The following is a 19,252-nucleotide window of genomic DNA, read 5'->3' on the forward strand; positions in this document are numbered from 1 at the left end:
ATTTTTATTTATTTATTTATTTATTATTATATGTAAGTACACTGTAGCTGTCTTCAGACACTCCAGAAGAGGGCGTCAGATCTTGTTACGGATGGTTATGAGCCACCATGTGGTTGCTGGGATTTGAACTCCGGACCTTTGGAAGAGCAGTCGGGTGCTCTTACCCACTGAGCCATCTCACCAGCCCCTAAATTATTTTTAATTGGCACAGCAATTGTAGGTATCTATGGGACACAGTGTAAACATGCAACACGTCTTTACAACATGTGATGATCAGACGGGCTCCCTGCTGTACCTGTCACCCCCGATGGCACTTCTTCCTATGGAGGATCATAATTATCATCAAACACAGGCTCTCTACTGTGTGATAGAACATTAAAAGTGGTTCCTCCTACCTAGCTATTTTAAACCCATATTTTTCTTAAATATTTTCGATTTAATAAAAGTACAAATACCCCAAGAAGAAGGACGGAAGGAAACTCTCTCTCTCCTATATGACTACCTCTGTATCTGTTAACAATACTCTCTCCGTCACTGACTCCCTAGCCACGCCCATCCTCCTTGGCATTGTGGCCCTTTTTGCACAGAGGATTGCACAGAGAGGACTGAGGCACAGAGGTACTGAGCATCCATCCTCGTCCGACTGTGAGCCCACACTTCCAGCAAGGCACTTTCCCACCCCTGGCCGTGCGTTCCCCCTACTCCACGCTGCCCTCTCTTGCGCAGCCTCTCTGTACAGCTGCGGGCCCTGGACCAGCCACAGAGCTCACCTCGCTGTTGCTGTAGCGAGCCAGCTCGGAGATGAAGCGGATGTGATCGTCCCGGATCTGAACCATCTGCTCACAGATGTTGTACTGGGGGCTGACGCTGCTCTGAGTGCACGTCCACCTGGGGAGGAGAAAACCACAGGGTCTATGCAAGGGTCCCGGCTCCGGGCGCCTTCGCGGGACAGGCTCCTTCTCCACACTAGCTGCTCCTGGTCCTCAGACAACATAGCTGGCTCCTCTGTGTGAAACCAAACGGTCAAGTGGTCGCCTACATCCCAGAGCCTGCTCTGTAGGCACCATGGCTAGAGAGAAGAGCCCTGTATCTGCCTTCCCCAGATTTTTTACCATAGGTGTTTTTACCATAGGTGTTTTTACCATAGGTGTTTTACCATAGGTGTTTCCGGACACCAGTGCACGATACTCACCAGGTAAGTAAGAAGGCGAGAGCCAAGATCACAGCCTCACTGTGGCCACAAAAGGACACAATCACAGCTGAGACAAGGTAGGCAACCTCCCTGTCTTTCCCAACAAGGACCTGGCAGCATGGATGTACCCAAGGTGGGTGGCTTCCTATCATTCTGAGAGGTGCGGCTGGCAGCTCCTCCCCACCACTCCTCCTTCTTCCCTCCCTCCCTCCCTCCCTCCTTCCCTCCCTCCCTTTCTTCTTCCCTTCTCTCTTCCCCTTCTCCTCCTTCCTCTCCGCTCTTCTTTCTTTCTCTTGTCTTCTTGAAAAGATGTCATTAGGAAAAAACAAACAAACAAACAAACAAAACCCACCATGGATTGGAGAGGAAATAAATGAAGAAAAACCTTCACCCTCTGCCCTCTTGCTCTGTCCAGAACTAGCGGCTCAGTAGACAGATCAGGAGAATGGGAAGCCAGTAGGCAGGTGAAGGGTTTGGACAGACTTTGATTTAAAAGAAGATGCCCAGGGGCTCTTCTCAGGATTATGAATAGTGAGCCTTCCTCTGGCTTAGACTCCTCTAGCTTTTCATTTTGAGCTGTTTATAGAGGGACACTGTTGCTCAAACTTCTGACTCTGAGAAGCTGATATCTGCCCACCCAGCCTCTTTCTCTAAGACTGCCAGACGGGAATTTTCCCAAGGACTCATCTCTGGGGCTCCAGGTTTATATAGGCTATAGATCAAGGACCCCTTTGCAGGTATCTTAGTTTTGGGGGGGACAGGGTTCTAATGTAGCTGAGGCTGGCCTTGAGCTCCTGGTCCTCCTGCCTCCAGGAGTATAGGTGTTTGTACCTTACCCAGGCTCTGCTGGTATCGCTTTAATCCCAGCTATTAAGACAGACTACAGCAAGAGGGGCACAAAGTCAAGGTTAGCCTAGGCTACAGACGGAGTTTACTTAATGGGTAATGACCCCAAATCAAAAGTAAGAAGAAGCTATAGTTCAGTAGTAGGGTACTTGCCCAGCATGGGAAAGACCTCGGGTTTACTCGTCAGCGCTGTGAAATTAAGAAAGACACTGACTAGAGAGTGGCAAGGACCAATCATGAATAGGCCATGGTCTCTTCGTTACAGGTAATACACATGTAGATCTGAATCTGAGATCAGAGGGACCAAGGCTGGACCCAGATTAACCTTCCCCAAACACCCCCTGAGAGCCACTAACTTTCCCCCAGGCCTTAGCATAGATTCCCTAGCACCATGGTTTATTTGATGACATGGGGACAAGTTACCAACCCAGGTCACAGCTGGAACCATCCAAGCCACACCGTTAACCACGTACTTACTGCATAGTCACAAAACCTGAGCAGAGCCCTGAACCAGGGTGATGACTGCTGCCATCAGTAGACTCCTGCTGTCCCACTGAGGGGAGGGGGAGTCACCGCAGAGCAGGACAGGGGGTGTGGCTGTGCTCTGAGCCCTTTAGAGCCTGGTAGCTAAGGGCTGGTGCAAAAGGGCTCAGAGCACTCAAGCCATTCCCCTCCTGGCACTGTGGGAATCCACCTGCCCAGGGCTCTGGGGAGGGAGGAGGGACTGAAGTGGCCCCTCGGCTCCCTGCCCAGGCTGGGCATCCTCACAGGAGCCAAGAGACATTACGGCAGGCACTCACTTGGACTTGTTCTCTTCATAGTGAGCACTGGTCTTAATGTATCTGGCCAGCTCTATCTGCATGTCGCCGAAAAGGGGTACCACCTGCAGCTGCTGCAAAGGAAGCAAACAGAGCATGTGAGATGGCTCGTGCGGGCCGTGGCTGCTGCACCGTCGTGGGCAGGAGCTGCTGCACCATCGTCGGGGTGGAAGGCCCCAGTGCGCACCTGGGGCCGGTAGCTTGAATGATTCCTAATGGGGTAGCCATGGGGTCCTGGCGCCCAGAGGAATCCCAGCCAGCATACAGGCCCTTCCTCTGCCTCTGACCAAGTGTGTACTTCAAGCAACTGACACCAGAGAGCAAAGTGACTGATCCAGGGTCACACAAGTGAATAGATGAAGCAGAGGACCAGATGGTTAGCGTCCTCACACAGGGTCCTTTTACCAGCTCAGAAGATTTCTGACTAAGAACCAATGGCAGTGGGCTACTGCCTGGGGTGGCACCTGAGACTGTCCACCTGGTAACTAACTTAAAATGCAGATAGCTGAGGACATGAGGAAGGGAGGCTACTGTCCCCCTACATCTGTCTCTCCTGCAGTGGGTACAGGGCCAGCGGCTTTACAAATACTATCTCAGCAGAGCCTGGCTGCATAGACCTGTACTCCCAGATATTCATGACACAAAGGCAAGAGGATCTTATGTTCACAGGCTCCATGGGCAACATAGTAAGACTCTGCCTTAAAATAAGTGTTTTGTTTTAAAGTTGGGATATACCTAATGATAGAGGCCTTAATTCTCAAGGGCGAGACCCTGGGCTTAATTCTAAGTGAAACCCAGTCACCAACCATCCACTGTTTCAGTCCACACATAACCAGACTGAGTCTGTCCTGACTCCCTCCCTTGGTACGCACACAGAGATCGACACACAGAGAACTTAGTCTGTTTAGGAAATCAGACCAGATAGAGTAAAAGCCAGGATCGGAACCCTCGGCTCCAGGAGACCTAGTTTATGAGTTTCTCAAAGGCCCTCAGTTAGAAGGCAGTGGAGCCAGCTTAAACCCTGGCTCTGTGTAGGCCTGGTTCTACCTTCCTTCCTCCGGCCCGAAGGCAGACATAGCGGTTTCCCAACATGGGGCCTGTTTTCATCCTGGGCAGATCTGGAGAAAAGCTAACAAATCCAGCCACAAGACCCCCCCGGGACTCATACTTCTCCTTACTATCTGTCACAACACAGCAGTCCCTCAGGGCAGCTCTCACATCTGCAGGACCCAACATGACAGCCACGTCAGAACAAGGGCTCAGTTCCAGACATGACATCTCCCTGTTCAAACGCCAAAGACTTAAAATGTACCTGCGAGTTTTCCTTAGAGAGTTTTGGGGCCCAACAGTCAGACCTCAGAGGTGTTTGAGAGGGTAAGCTTAAGCAGAATGCGGTGAGCTATCGTGCCTGAAGGGCAAACATGAAGCCGCTTAGAATCCAGTGTCTCAGGGATGAAGAAATGGCTCAGCAGGTAAGAGTCCTTGCTCCTTCAGTGAGGTAGGGTTTGATGCGAGGTACCCACAAAGCGGCTCACGACCACCTGCATCTACAGTTCCAGGGTATCCAATGCCCTCTTCTAGTCTCTGTGGACACTGCATACATGGTGCAGCCACACCCCGACACAACACCCCTATACATAAAAGTAAATCTTTTTTTTTTTTTGAGACAGGGTTTCTCTGTATAGCCCAGGCTGTCCTGGAACTCACTTTGTAGACCAGGCTGGCCTCGAACTCAGAAATCCGCCTGCCTCTGTCTCCCAAGTGCTGGGATTAAAGGCGTGTACCACCACGCCCGGCTTATAAAAGTAAATCTTAAAATAAAAATCTAGCCCTTAGTTCTGTTTCCATGAGCTGTAGAGTGTAATGAGAATTAACATAGGTTTTGACTTCTAGGATGCAACTCTGTCTTTAGATGAAAGATTTTAGGAAAGGGGAAGGAAGACGCAGGAAGACTTACAAGGCCTCCCGTGGAATCCCAGTGCTGGGCATCACCCACATGTGGACAGTAACCTTGCTTTAGTGAGAGCAGCTGGGACCTGTGCTTTTATCTTCCTTTTCCCTGAGAATCTTTAGATGCCTATGACCATCTCCACAGCTCTCTGGCCAGTTCCATTCTTTCCTTCCACCAGGGATCTAGGCCCTAGTAATTCTGTGCCCCTGCCCAGCCCCAGCACCAATTACTAACCTTAAAAAACTTATCAATTTTGCTAAGGTTGATCCTCTTCTTGGCGTCCAGTTTGTAAATGTTACTGACGTTTCCATCCATCAGATAGAGACCAAAGCCCATCACCTAGAATGAGACAGGGGCCACGTGTAAAAATCCTCATCACATCTCCAGAGCTGCTAACAAACATGGGGGCTGTGATGCATATGTGCACACGCGTGTGAGCATGTACATATTCACTGGCATCTTGTAGAGACACACGTGCTATTTCAAAATCACACACATCTCCAAATTAAAACAGAAAACACGTGCCTAATTTCAACAAGGAATGTAGTATATTATTACAGCGGTCACTCTGGGCCAGCAGCTGTGGTTAGGGTTTAAGAAGCGTGGCCTCGATTCTAAAGATGAGGAATGGGAGACATGGCTAGAGAGCTTGCTGGAACCACACACACAGGCTGCAGAGACAATCTGCAAAGGGTTTAGCTTAGGATCTCCATCCAAATGTGGATTTACAGATCCTCTGAGAGAGAAAGGACCTTGTTCTTTCCCAGAGGTGTGGAGAGGCAGACACTGAAATAATGATAAATGACCATAAAATCCTCCAGAAAAACAACAATATGAAGGCCATTGTTAAAGAGCAGATCTCCACCGGAAGATGCCAATACTCCTGATCCGTCCGCCCACTTGCTAGTCACTTTATGTAAAAGAGCAGCCACAGGGACAGGTCAGCTGTAGAGACACAGGAAGTCACTTCTCTCTGTATCTCTGTATCTTTATATCTCCCCGGGGTGGGGGTGGGGGGCGGTGGGGGAGTGGCTAAGAGAAGCAGAGGATGCCTGTGACAGCTGCTTCCCGCCTGGCGCATTCTGTCCTGCTGCAACAGCACCAGACTGTCCTGTGAGGGCTTCCAGCGCCCCCTGGTGGCCTCTGAGCTCACTAACCAACTGCAAAGAACCAACCCGTGCAACAACAGCTCAAAACAATGCTGGAGGCCTGGAGAGGATGCAAAACAGGAGGGAGCAGGTCTGTGCAGACATTCAAGGTCAATGAGAGAGGAAGGCCCAGAACCTGAAGTCAGCTAAACCCGCTTCGAGATGGAGAGTAGTAAGGCAGCCTCGGGGGAGCATCAGACTTGGGCATAACTGCTGTAACCACCCATGTTCGGACTGGGGAGAAGTGGTAAAGCTGGGGCAGCCTTTGCTGGTTTCTGATAGCCCAAGGAAACTGGAGTGAGCGAGTCACAAAAGCCATGCTGCCCTGTACTGTGGTTTCAATATGTTTCGTTCCCCTGAACTCTGGCAAGCACTTAAGCCCCAAAGTCACAGGGCCATGACAATAATAGGGTGAAACCTGATGGGTGTGGTAGCCTACCCTTGTAACCCAAACATTTGGGAGGCCGAGGGTGAGGAACTGATAATCTTAGGCCAGCCTGGGCTACAGAGAGAATGTCTCAAAAAAGAAACACATAAATAATAAATAAATAAAAAGAGGTTGAAACTTAACCTTGTAGTTATTTAAAGATAGGCCTCTTGGAATAGAATAGGATTAGATCTTTAGAAGCCCCATAACTGAATACTGGTATTGCTATTCAGGGACAAACAATAGTTCCACCATGGGATGCCCTCAAAGAAGCCCAATATCACTTCCAGTCTCCAACATTGTGGGCCGCAGTCAGTCATGTGTGCTTGTAGCACAAGTCTAAGACCCGAGTTCAATCTCTAGCACCCATGTAAAACTGGGTATGGTGGAGCACGTGCGTAACCCTAGGCTGGAGAGAGAGAGGTAAGCCAATCTCTGAGCTTGCTGGTCGGCTATCCAGGCCTAATGGGCGAGCCCCAGATCCCAGTGAGAGTCGGGAAAGATGTGGCTGGAGCGATGTCTCGGTGGTTAAGAACAGTTACTGCCCCTGCAGAGGACCCAGATTCGGTTCCCAGCAGCCATGTTGGGCAGCTCACAATAGCTAGTAACTCTAGTTCTAGGTTATCTGACACTTCTGGCCTTTAAGGACACCCACACGCATATGCACACACCCATACATGCATATTTAAGGAAATACAAATAAGTATTTAGAAAAGAAGATGGAAGATTCTTATGAAGGGAAGAATTACACTGTTGGTCTACACGCACGCACGCACGCCTGGCAGGAAGCTGTGTGAGGAAGAGGAAGTTTTACCTTAAGGAGCATGTGCTTCTCACTGGGCGTCAGGTACATCTTATTCTCATAGTAATCAACACAGATGTTGACAATGTCTGCCAGCAGCTCCTCATAGCCCGGGATCACTTCCAGTTGCTGGTGAAGACACTAAACAACAGCGCCACCCACTGGTCAGGCAGAGCAAAACGTCTTCCTGCATCACCCAGAAGGCCCAGAGCTGGGCCTAATGAATAAGTGAGCACTTTGATCCCTACCTACTGAGGTCCCAGGAGGAGGGAGCTTTCCTGCCAGCAGGTGCTGACACCTGACTCCCCTTGGATGCTAGGCTGGTTGTCCCTGCTCACCTCTCACAGCAGGAGCCTAACGACTTGAGTCTCCCTCACTAACTCTGCCAGTTCTGAGGGCTGAGTTATGTACTCTTGGGCCCTGCAGTAATTGTGGCTTAGTTTCGAGGGTCTCTATGAGGTTTCTTCAGACAAAGGCAGGGAGAAGACCCACCCAGGGAAGGAGTAACAGTAGGTAGGTATCTCTTTCCTGTAGGGCCCAGGAGCATCGAAACAGTTGAGGAAGGTTTGTTTCTCTCTATCCCTTTCTCCCCACGGAGGAGGCGAACTAGGCGACTGCAGGGTACTCTTGGATAGCATTAGGGGAACTCTCTACAGACAGCAGGGGGCTGAGACTCCATATTCTTCTCTAGTGACAAAGAAGGCCCTACTACGGCCAGGCCTTTGGGATGTCTTGGGAGCAGCATCACAATTCCTCTTGTGTTGGCCTGGGTCCTGCAGACACCCTTGTTACTGAACTGTCAGAGAGATAGGTCCAGCTATGACAGCCACGAATGCAAGAGGAGAGGCCGAGTGGATACACCCTGGCAAACTGGTGGAGGTAACTATCTATAACTGTGCCTTCCCAGGCTCTTGGTCACGTTCTGAGGGCTTTTTTGTATCCACTTCATTAACTTTCCAAGCTAGTCCTATGAGATATATTCTCATAATGGTCTCAAAATAATACACCCACTTTATGAGTGAGTAAACTGAATCTCTGACTTTGCCTGAAGTCTGATAATGGACCTATGGTAAGGCTTGTTCTCAACCTAGAAGCTGGTGTGGGACCCACAGCCCTGTGTGGGAAGCTTCCAGAGAACCAAAAGCGGGGAGGTCACTGGCTGTGACTTTACTCCCATGAAGGGCAGTGGAGACAAATGTGGATTGAGCTTATGTCTCCGCCCTTGGAGTCCTCTGAGCCTCGGGGCCCTAGGATTGCTTCCTTGGGATGCCAGACAGGACCAACAGGGAACTTGTCATCACCTGGGTGATCCTGTTGTGATTGGCCAGGAACATGGACAGGTTCTGAGATTCCTGGATGGACTGGGGGTCCGCCATCTTCCTTAGGAACTGGGCCGCTCTGAAACACAGAGAAGGAAGCAATAACAGGGGGTGGGGGTGCACGGGAGTCTGTTCCCACTCCTTGACCAACCAGAGACACCATGTTAATATCACAGGCTCTGAACACTGCAAGTGCTCCCAAGGTCAACGGAAAAGGTGTTTGGCAGGCCTTTTTCTCAGGCCATTCCCCCTCCTGACAGCTGCTGGGTATTAAAGGGAATGAAACCACAAACAAAAAAGTCCACTGGTATCTCAGGGTACTTAACGGAAACTAGGAAGGGATGACAAGACAGGGAGTAGGGGCAGCGGCCTTGAGCCTGGCCAGGACCTCCAGGGGAGCTGCACAGAGAGCCCAGAAGAACTGAATCACAGGCAGGACGCTTCATTTTTTTTTTTTTTCATGTGCTCTGTTCATTATAGGAAAAGTCTCAGCATCCTATTTTTGGGTTGGTTTCTAGCCCTGGGGATTGGACCCAGGGCATTGTGCATGCTGAGCAAGCACTTGATCTCCGAGCTGCGTTCCCAACCTTGTTACTATTTTTCATTTTTGAGATAGGGGTCTGCTAAGTTTATTAGGCTGGCCTCGAACTCATTATATAGCCTAAGCCTTGAAGTGATGAAAACTACCAAGGATTTCAGTCCTGTGCTCCTAGACCCAGCCGCTGATTCTCCTGCCGTAGCTCTCTGAGTAGCACGGATCACAGATCTGTCTTTCCCTCAACATTCTCATGCACAGGACTGCACGGCAACACGGGATGACAGATGGAGGGAGGGAAACAGAGAACACAGGCTGGGCTCAACTGTGTCCCAACTTAACCCAGCATGGCACAGCTCACGTCGCAATAACTCGTGAGAACAGGAAGGACACGCCCACCTGGTTTAGGACACAGATGTTGGCTGTGGTCATGATGGAAGTGGCAAGAAGTATATGGGGAAGGAGGCTGTGTTGGTGGCCATCTGTGATATCTTGAGTTGACCTTGAGATGGGCTCTAACTATTGGGCAACCCAGGTTTCACATCTGCCCTCTTCCTTTCTGTAGCTGACTTGAAATCCAAGGGAAGTGTGGCGGGAGAGGAACAGGGACAGGATCCTTCTTTGCCAGGGACGCGAACAACCCTTCCAGAAGGTATAGACAGACCCAGGCACTCACCTGAACCTCAACCAACTCCCTGGGGAGCTGATATTTTGCAGTGTTCCCTGACTTTGGGTGGCTACATCCTTGCTTCTGGAGATGAATAACCACCTCCCAATCCCAGCCCCCCCTTTTTTTCCAACAATGACATGGTTCCCTAATTCTGTCATCCACTCAGATCACCTCCACCTGACTCAGTGTCTGACAGAGGGATTAGCAAGCTAGATTGATAGCAATCTTGGCCAGGAGGGACTTTCCAAATGCACAAGGAAGGAGGAGCTCTTTTCTGGAAAGCTGGGGTTATGCTATGGGCTGGCAGGAAGCCATTGCAGCGGCCTGTCTGAGAAAGGAGACCATGGAGAGGCAGGTCCGGAGGAGAGCTGGTGAGAGAGATCCAGCCAAATGCGGCCTCGGGGGTAACTGGGGGAATGTATGCCTGGCTTTGCAGTTCTGGGACATAAACAGTGGCTTCTGTTTCTCACAGACAATGACCATGCAATGCCTTATGATCATCTTTCTGCCGTGAGGTAGGCATGGCAGAAATTGCTCTGCTCCCTAGATGGGGGAGGTGAGGACCAGATTCCATCTTGGGACATCAAGCCTGGCCAGCGTCAACTCTTGAAGCCCCGGCTCGGAACTGCCTTCCTCAGATCACCCTGACACAACAGCTTGGTCTGAGGAAGGCTACTCTATTACTAGGGAATAAATCTTGTGAGGAGAGTCCAGGGAGCAGGGAGGGCTTCTGACCTCTTGTAGGCAGAGTGGTCATTCTTGACACTACACTTCATGTTCTTTAGCTCGTCCAAAACCGCGAACATGTTGATGAACTTGCCCAGGGTCAGCAGGTAGGCCTCGGAGACAAAGTCCTTCCTGCGCTCGGCGTGACACAACCGCTTCACCTCGCTACAGAAGCGCTCGATGGCCTTGCGCTGGAGACAGAGGAACAGTGTAAGGGCTCATCTGCTGTGCCTGGCAGTCTTTCTCTGAGATGTCCCCGTTTCTAAAGCTAATCGTGATAGCGTGTTAGAACCTGTTCCAAGTGAGTTTACTTTATGAATTAGTCTAAAGCACGTTTGCTAAGAAGCACCATGTCCCCCGTGTGTGAAATGCCAGGAGAGACAGCGGTGCATTCAACAAGCAACTGATTATTGAGCACCTACTATATAACCACGCAACCACTGCAAGGGCTGAGGTCAAGCAGAACTCAAAACAAGAAGGAAAAAAAAAAACCTGTCCTAAGGATCGTATATGCCAATTGAGTAATAGAAAGCAAGATAAATTCTTTGCAGCAGAATTTCATACTTGATATGGAAGGAAATGAAGGAGGGATGGAGGTTGGAAAGGGCTCACAAAAGCTGTTCCTCTAGGGAGAAAGACTGAAGTCACCAAGAAATGTCCTTGTAGGGAAATAATTTGAAAGAGAAGGACAAAGACAGGGACAAGGGAAGGAAGGAAGCTTGAGCTATCCTGCAAAGGCCCTGAGGCTGTCAGAGGCCTAAGGAAGCACAAGGCTAGCCTCAGCCGGAGTAAGCGTACGGAAGAGCCAAGTCAATACTGTAGGGGCTGTCGCTCTTAGAGGCTCTCAGGAGGGCGCATGTGTGTGTAGTATAGCCTGTATTATACAGTGGTAGTGTGGCCTCAACAATAATGTGGAGTTGACAGCAGACCGCAGGGGCAGTTAGGAAACTTGCACACCTAGGGGGAGGCACTTAAGTGACCCAGCACTCTACTCACAGGGACCTGCTTTCCCTAGTTTGCTGTCTACTGCTGTGATAAACAACACCGTGACCCAAAGCAACTTGGGGGGAAGAAAAGATTTCTTACATTTCACAGCTTGAAGGAAGTTGGGACAGGAACTCAGACAAGAACACAGAGGCAGGAACTGAAGCAGAGACCACGGAGGGTCCACAGCTTGAGCAGTCTGCTTCTTATATAATCTACGACCACATGCCTAGGACCGGAACAGCTCACAGTGAACTGGGTCCTCCTACACCAATCATTCATCAAGAAAATGCCTGCACAGACTTGCCTATGGGTCAGTCAATAGAGAAATCTCATCAGTCAATCAATTTTTTTCCATATGACTCCAGCTCCTGTCAAGTTGACCAAACTCTAACCAGCTCACAACCCAAGAGAAATGAAGAGCCTGCAACGACACAGAAGCTCTTACAGGTGTCCAGTTTTTATCCCTAACAGACTGGAAGGGGAAAACACCTTCATCTATCACCTGGTAAATGGATGAGTGAAATACGGTGTATGTTTGTGCGCAGTGATATGACATTCTGTCATTAAACCAACCAACCAACCAATCAACCAATCAACCAATTATGTTCTGTCACCTGCTACAGGACAGACGACACTCAAACACACCCTGCCAACTGGAGGAGGCCAGGCATGAAGTATCATGTCCTGTATAACTCCATTTGTAGGAAAATGTCCAAACAGGAAATCTATGGAGATAAAAAGTCATTTAGTGGTTGCCTAAGGCTGAAGGGAGAGGGTGTTGGGTAGTATGAGATGATGGCTCAGGAGATTTCTTTCAGAGGGGTGAAAACATTCTAGAATAGATTACATGATGAATCCCTAACTCTGTGAAGACACTAGAGCATGCTGGGCTGTCACTCTACCTGGTAAATACGATATGTCAAAAAATCTGCCACGTGTGTGTGTGTGTGTGTGTGTGTGTGTGTGTGTGTTGGGGGCAGAGGGGGAGTAGTTCAAAAGCAAGAAGAAGCAACAGTAGTAATAGAGGGATAGAGAACAATAGAGGAGGAGGAGAAAGAGGAAGAGAAAGAGGAAAAGGAGCAGGAGGAGGAAGAGGAGGAGGAAGAAGAGGAGGAGGAGGAGGAGGAGGAGGAGGAGGAGGAGGAGGAGGAGGAGAAGGAGGAGGAGGAGGAGGAGGAGGAGGAATGAACACAGGGAGGGAAGTGTGTGAAGAAGAGGATCTCTGTGCAGATGTGAGCTCCCTTCCACTCCAAGGCCTATCAACTGCCAGCTCCTCTCGTCAAGGACCAGCAGGCCACAGCCAGTCCAGTTAGGCCTTCTGCCATGATGGAATTGCTCGCCACCAACAATGCTCACAATGGTGTAATGATTACTCTCAACTTTCAACTTGATGGGATTTAGACTTGACATGGAAACATACCCTGGGTGTGTCCAGGAAGTATGTTTCCAGAAAGGTCTAACTGAACAGGGAAGGCTTCCCCTGAACGTGTGTGTGGTATGGCATGACCCCATGTCCTTGGGGCCCAGACTGAGTCAACAGGAGAAAGAGAGCTGAGCACCAGCTTCCACCTTGACCTACTTCCTGACCCAGACACAATCTGACCACTCCTCATGCTCCTGCCAACACACTTATACGCTGGGATGGACTGTACCTTTAAACTGTGAGCCCAGTATGCCTGCCCTTCCTTGAGATTCCTGGAGATGCTTTCTTAGGCATTAGAGTAACTAATGTGGATGCCCACGGTGGCTCAGAGGGCTTAGAGTGAGCCTGGTGTTGCTGGGGAGTTTCACTGTTAACTGCTACTGCTTCTATGCTTAGCCAGTGGCCACGGTGCGAGGCACATGGCTGTGAACCATCCCAGATCCTTCCTTCCATGTGCACCTCTTTAGGGGAAGCTCTTCATTTGCCACCTAGTTTCTGATGGCTCATCTCTCTTGGATGTCCTTTCCAAAAGAGACTTTAGGCTCTGGGGAGTCAGGCCATCTGTGACAGTAACAACAGCTGTGAAGCACTTTAAGCTGTCCTAGGGCCCTCCTGGGCTCCTACAGAGAGACCGAGCTTATCTTTTCCACCACCCCGAGAGACAGGCTTCATTTCCCTGGGCTGGTGTATACGGGTGCACGTGTATGTGTGTATAAAGTGAGTTACACACAGTTAGGAAACGGCAGCGCTGGGTTTTGACCTAACATTGCTCCTTACCCAGGCTGAGGCACCTCCCCAGTACAGCCCTAGCTCTGGCCTAGACTTCCACCATGGTGGAGCCTGGCCAGTGTCAACGCTCTATGCATGGAACATATGTAAGGGTGTGGGTTGTATATGCTGTGTGGGGGGTACAGACCAGCTTTGAGGAGTTCTCTGCCATCCTTGCAGTTGCCAGTGAGACCCCAGGAAGTGACTGGCTGCCCACGCCTCCTATCCTTACATGTTCTTCCCGTCACTGTGAAGGCCCTTGGCCCTCCCCCTGTTCTTCCTCCTCTAAAAATGACTCTTCCAGAGCTCCTGATTGGTCTCCTGCTCCTCCACACTCCTCTATCTCATCTTCTTATCACCTCCATCTCCCAAGCATTTCCTACCTAGTGGCCAGATGACCTAAAAGCTCAGGTCAACCCACATCACCCAATCCAAAGCTCCAGGCTCACAGTGCCCCTGTCATGGGTGACTGTTCCCCCCCACCCCCCGCCTCCCCTTGGGCCTCTTCCTTGCTTTCACTATTTTGCAGCTCACTCCTTCACTGTCCTCCATTTCTTGAACACACTGACACCTCCAGGCCTTGGGACTTTGCAGGACCTCTTGTCACCCGGGTTGTAGCTCCACGCCACTGTCCTTAAAGTAGCAACTACCCGTAAATACTCTGCAACCTACAACTGCTGTAGATTGTATTTTACTCACGTCTTTACCATGTCCTAAAAACTAGTGTGTATTTTCGTCGCTCTGTGCTCCAAGCATACACAAACTCACTAGGACACATCCTCTTGTGGAGGCGGGGACACCTGTTGGCTTGGCTCACCCACAGGGGTGTAGGTGGCTCTCAAAAATATTAGCTGGACAAAAACAAAATGACATGGCACCAAAGTCTAGATGTGAGCCTTCTGCTGTGGTCCTGCCCACACCCCACTCGCCTGAGCATTCTGCCGTGGTCCTGCCCACACCCCACTTGCCTGAGCCTTCTGCTGTGGTCCTGTCCACACCCCACTCGCCTGATCATTCTGCCGTGGACCCGCCCACACCCCACTCACCTGAGCCTTCTGCTGTGGACCCGCCCACACCCCACTCACCTGAAAGTACATGAACTTCATGAGCTTGGTGACCTCTGGCTCCAGCACCTCCACCGTCTTCTCGTAGATCTCTACCCGATTGGGCTGCTCGTTGCACTTCACCTGTGAAAGTGAGAGGCGGCTTCATCATCCAGGCTCCCAGCTGCCACCTCAGGAACACGGCTCGCCGGTGGTGCACGTGTGGCATCGTGTCGTGGGTGAGAATGGTTAGGGTCACTATAGCGAGAGGGAGCTGTAGAAGACTGGCAGGCCCCACAAGTGCTCCATGGAGACTGTCTGGAGTAAAGGAGTCAGCTGATCCCAACACGGGGCCCAGCTCCTTTCCCTGCTGGCCTGTACCTTTACAGTTGGCTATATTTGTGTGTCGATGGGTGTCCTTTCCTCTTATCCCGATGCACGCAACCATGAACCAGTCTCCCCAGCCAAATCCAAGTTAATGATGGGTAACCTAAGCTGTGTCATCCAGGAACTCATTTCCTCTGTCTGGTGCTTTTAGTCAGCGTGCACCTTAGGATCACATGCCATATGTTCTGTGAACACACGTGTGCCAAGCCTGCTAATAGCCTGGCTGGGGGGGAGAGTGAGACAGTGCTTTTTTTTTTCTTTAGTGAATCATTATGTAGACCAGGCTGGCTTGAAACTAAAGATCCTCCTGCCTCCTCCTCCTGGTGCTGAGATGACAGGTGAGTACCACATACACTGGACAAGGATGTTTTATGATTATCAGTGGCTAGATAACTGCCAGCAGGTCATTAAGTGGACAAAGTGATGCAATCATATATATTCATACACATATACCATTACAAACATTAGAAGGGCTAAGGTGGATCTCTGGAAGACTATGAGAGGCATCACCAACCTGAGAGGCAGAAAGGGCACAGAATAGTTGAGTATAATTTGATAACTATTTTATTCACTCAATCTATCTATCTATCTATCTATCTATCTATCTATCTATCTATCTATCTATCTATCTATCTATCTATCACTGCTGGGGAAGGAATCCAGGCCCCGGGCACCAAGACCTTGAGTATGTTTAACACTCATCCTCAATGCTTTACCACTGAGCCATAGCCCCAGTTTGGTCCCTTTCTCCAGAAAAACAAAATTCTGAGGCTGCCCAAATGACAGTTCCATGGAAAAAGGGACTTGCTTTTCAAGGGACTGTCTGTATGGGGGGAAAGCCAATTTCTACAGATTGTCCTCTGACTGACGCATGCATGCCATGGTACATACATACCTTCCCATGAGAGAGAATAAATAAATAAAAAAAAATTTTAAGACAATCAACTGTTTAAGAAAAACAAAACCAGGCTTAGAAAATGTGAAAAGTACAAAAATTTTAATAATAGTTGCCTCTAAATATGAGGGCTAAAAGGAAGAGAGAAGGGCTCCTCTTTTTATTTGATGTGCATATAATTTGCTGACTTTGTTATAATGGAATCCACTAACTATGCAAAAATGTCAATGATAATAAAATTATCTGTATTTTCAACAAGTCCAAGACAGTGTAAAAAATGAGAAACAATACGGTTTTGTGGTAACTATACGGATTTATAAAATATGGTCATGCCAATAAAAAGACCCAGAACCTTCTGAAGCAGGGGGGTTTAGGTGAAGAGGTGAGGCAATATCACGCTTGCTACTTTAGATCCTTTGCAACAGCCTGGGTGGCAAGCGACATCGGCTGCTTCTGAAATAAAATACTGTGCCCTGTTTGTGCCGGGAAAACTGTTTTTAAGACCCTGGGCATGGACCTTGTCAGCAGCACTATGGGAAGCCCTCTGGTCAGAGCCCCAGATTTGCTTCCCACCACCCAGGGACCTCAGCCCTCTGGTTTGGGTTCAGGTTGGAGGGGCACTGCAGAGGCAGCGAGACCTCCCTCAAGGGCAAGGATGGTCTCACCTGCGGGATGGCCCGGGAGCAGCTGCGCCAGGTGTACAGCATGACTGCATAGTCGTGGCCCTCCTCCAGCATTTCATTCTGAAATGGCAAAGCACAGTCATTAGAGATATAAAACACTAGGGCCACGGACTTCTCCAGGCTCTCATCAGGACCACCCAGGATGTGGACCGTGGTAGGCAACAGCAGCATCACCTGGGGGCTTGCTGACAAGGCTATCTGAGCCCATGAATACGAACCTATATTCCAGCAAAGTTCCCAGGTAAGTCATGGGCACCTTATGTCTTAGAATAGCTGTTCTAACAAGAACTTCAGTGAAAGCCAGAAGAAAGGCCACATATTCCATGATTCCTTTGGACGAAATACCCACAAGAGGTACTGCCTTATGGACAGCTTGTAGTTGATGGGAACATGTGGAGAGAGGATGATTAAAAAAATAGACATATATATTTTAAGCAGTTCCCAGTTATGGAAAGCATACCCCAAAGAATATTAGGAGGCAAGAATTAGCAAGCTGGGCAGTGGTGGCGCACGCCTTTAATCCCAGCACTCGGGAGGCAGAGGCAGGCGGATTTCTGAGTTCGAGGCCAGCCTGGTCTACAAAGTGAGTTCCAGGACAGCCAGGGCTACACAGAGAAACCCTGTCTCGAAAAACAAACAAAAAAGAAGTCAGTAACATGCTGTCACCGAGGGATGCAACCGAGACCAACCCATGGGCTGACTGCTTTCTCTTCTGTTTAGGCACACGTGTCTAAAAGAGGAACTGACAATAATGTAAGGAACACGTGGCTATTCTCAGCCCCCGAGCGCCCTCAGCATGCATAATTTCATTCAGTTAAAAAAAAGGCTGCAGCAAGCATCTTCAGGTCCCAGGCTCTGTGCCAGAAACAGGACTGAGAACCAAGATGTGCACTCTACCCTCTGGACAGTTCAGCCACGGTTGTTACATAATAAGCCCAGAATACAGAGGTCAAGATGGCGTGGTGGAAAGAGCTCTGGATGGGGCCTTGGGAACCTTCAGTTATTGGTTCTTCTTAGGCCATCTTTTATATATGTAAATTATATGTATAATATAGTATATTGTATATAGGTATTATATATAGAAAATATATATATATATATATATATATATATATATATATATATATATATTAGAGATACGTACTTCTAGGTGCTGTAGATGACCTTGAATTTCTGATCTCTCTGTCTCTACTTCTCGAGTGCTAGGCTTACATTTACCACTATGCCTGGTTTATGTGGGTGGTAGGGACCAAACTTAGGGTTTTGTGAATGCTAGGCAAGCGATCTACCTGCTAAGCAGTAAGTGTATGCGATTTGCCACGGCAGCACCAGAAAACAAATAGAGTCGTGTTTAGAGCCAGTCAGTCCTTCAGATTTGCCTGTCTGAGCCTGGGACCTGGTTTCTGAGACGCCTCAGTCTGGTTCTGGTTCCCCCCACCCCAAAGAATCGTTATGCCAGTTGAATTAATGTTCGGTCTCTCTCGTGTATACGATCATTACAGCTGTTCCTTAAAATCCCTGCCTCCACCCTTTCATGCCTCCAGTAACAATCATTTTGAGACTCTCGTCCATTGTATCTGTTCCATTAGCTCCTCTTGATAGCTCATTCCAAGAGTAATTACAGATAAAGCATGGCTGAACCAGAGTTCGGCTCCTTTTCTCCCGTGACTGAAAATTGCCATTTATTTATTTACTTATTTATTTAGTGATAGGATCTCTATTCCAAGCTTGCTTCAAGCTTCCTATGTAGCTGAGAAAGTAAATCCTGAACTTTTGATCCTCCTGCCTCCACCTCCCCACAGTTGGGATTACAAGCATTTGCCAGACTATAGCCAGTTTATTTGGTGCTGGAGATTTGGTACATACAAGCCAGGGCTTTGCGTGTTCTAGACAGGCACTCAAACAACTGAGCTTCATCTCCAGCCGCCTTTCTGCACTTTGAGGAAATGAACGAAAGTCACTCCGTTACAGGCTCCCCACAGGACACTCATACTTGAGACTGTGACTCTGTTTCTAGGTGGGCCCTTTTGAAGCTCAGAGGACATCAGGAGGGCAGACTCTCACTCAGCCTGACTGTCATCCTTATAAAGAGAGGAACCTTGGGTAACACATAGAGACATCTGACACCCAGGAGTTTGTGAGGAATGAGCCTGAGTAGCCAGGGAAACAGCAGGAAAAAGCAGCCCTGTTGACACCTGGTCCAGGAGTTGCATGCTCCAGGGCTGTGGGAAGGAAAACACCCATTGTGTAAGCCAAGCGATACCAATACTCATGGTATTTTGCTATGGCAAAATGATCTCCATGTATAGACCTCATCTCCATAAATGCTACATACAGTACCGCACATTTTGGGCAGTCTGAAAATTCTGTCTTTGCTCGTGCTGATGTTCACCTACTAGCCCCCTCCCCGTCTCATGTCTGACTGCTTCAACCTTCCATGGGATGGAGAGAACCACAGAAAGAGGTCAGGACCATTCCCAGGTTCATGCAAGGACTTACTAGCTCAGTCTTCTCATCTCTACAATAGGGATAATGATCTCTTTGCAAGCCCCAGGGTTATTATGAGGCTCTGATGCTCTCACACAGCAGATTGCTCTACCTACATTTCAAAGAGCAGTTGTGTACAACATAA

General features: G+C 49.1%; 1 protein-coding gene across 3 annotated transcripts in view; it reads right to left on the reverse strand.

The window, feature by feature from the left end:
* Positions 1–19,252, reverse strand: part of Cyfip2 (cytoplasmic FMR1 interacting protein 2) — a 119,588-nt gene that overhangs the window by 78,544 nt on the left and 21,792 nt on the right. For all 3 annotated transcript variants that reach the window (XM_029546424.1, XM_021211866.2, XM_029546425.1), the window contains exons 4-11: positions 16,603–16,680; positions 14,698–14,799; positions 10,444–10,625; positions 8,486–8,582; positions 7,197–7,325; positions 5,042–5,146; positions 2,839–2,930; positions 771–888 (exon numbers count right to left, since the gene is read on the reverse strand). In XM_029546424.1, coding sequence (XP_029402284.1) covers positions 771–888; positions 2,839–2,930; positions 5,042–5,146; positions 7,197–7,325; positions 8,486–8,582; positions 10,444–10,625; positions 14,698–14,799; positions 16,603–16,680 — 903 coding nt within the window. The remainder of the gene's footprint in view (positions 1–770; positions 889–2,838; positions 2,931–5,041; positions 5,147–7,196; positions 7,326–8,485; positions 8,583–10,443; positions 10,626–14,697; positions 14,800–16,602; positions 16,681–19,252) is intronic.

The sequence above is a fragment of the Mus pahari genome, chromosome 14 (assembly GCF_900095145.1).
Source record: "Mus pahari chromosome 14, PAHARI_EIJ_v1.1, whole genome shotgun sequence".
Taxonomy (NCBI): domain Eukaryota; kingdom Metazoa; phylum Chordata; class Mammalia; order Rodentia; family Muridae; genus Mus; species Mus pahari.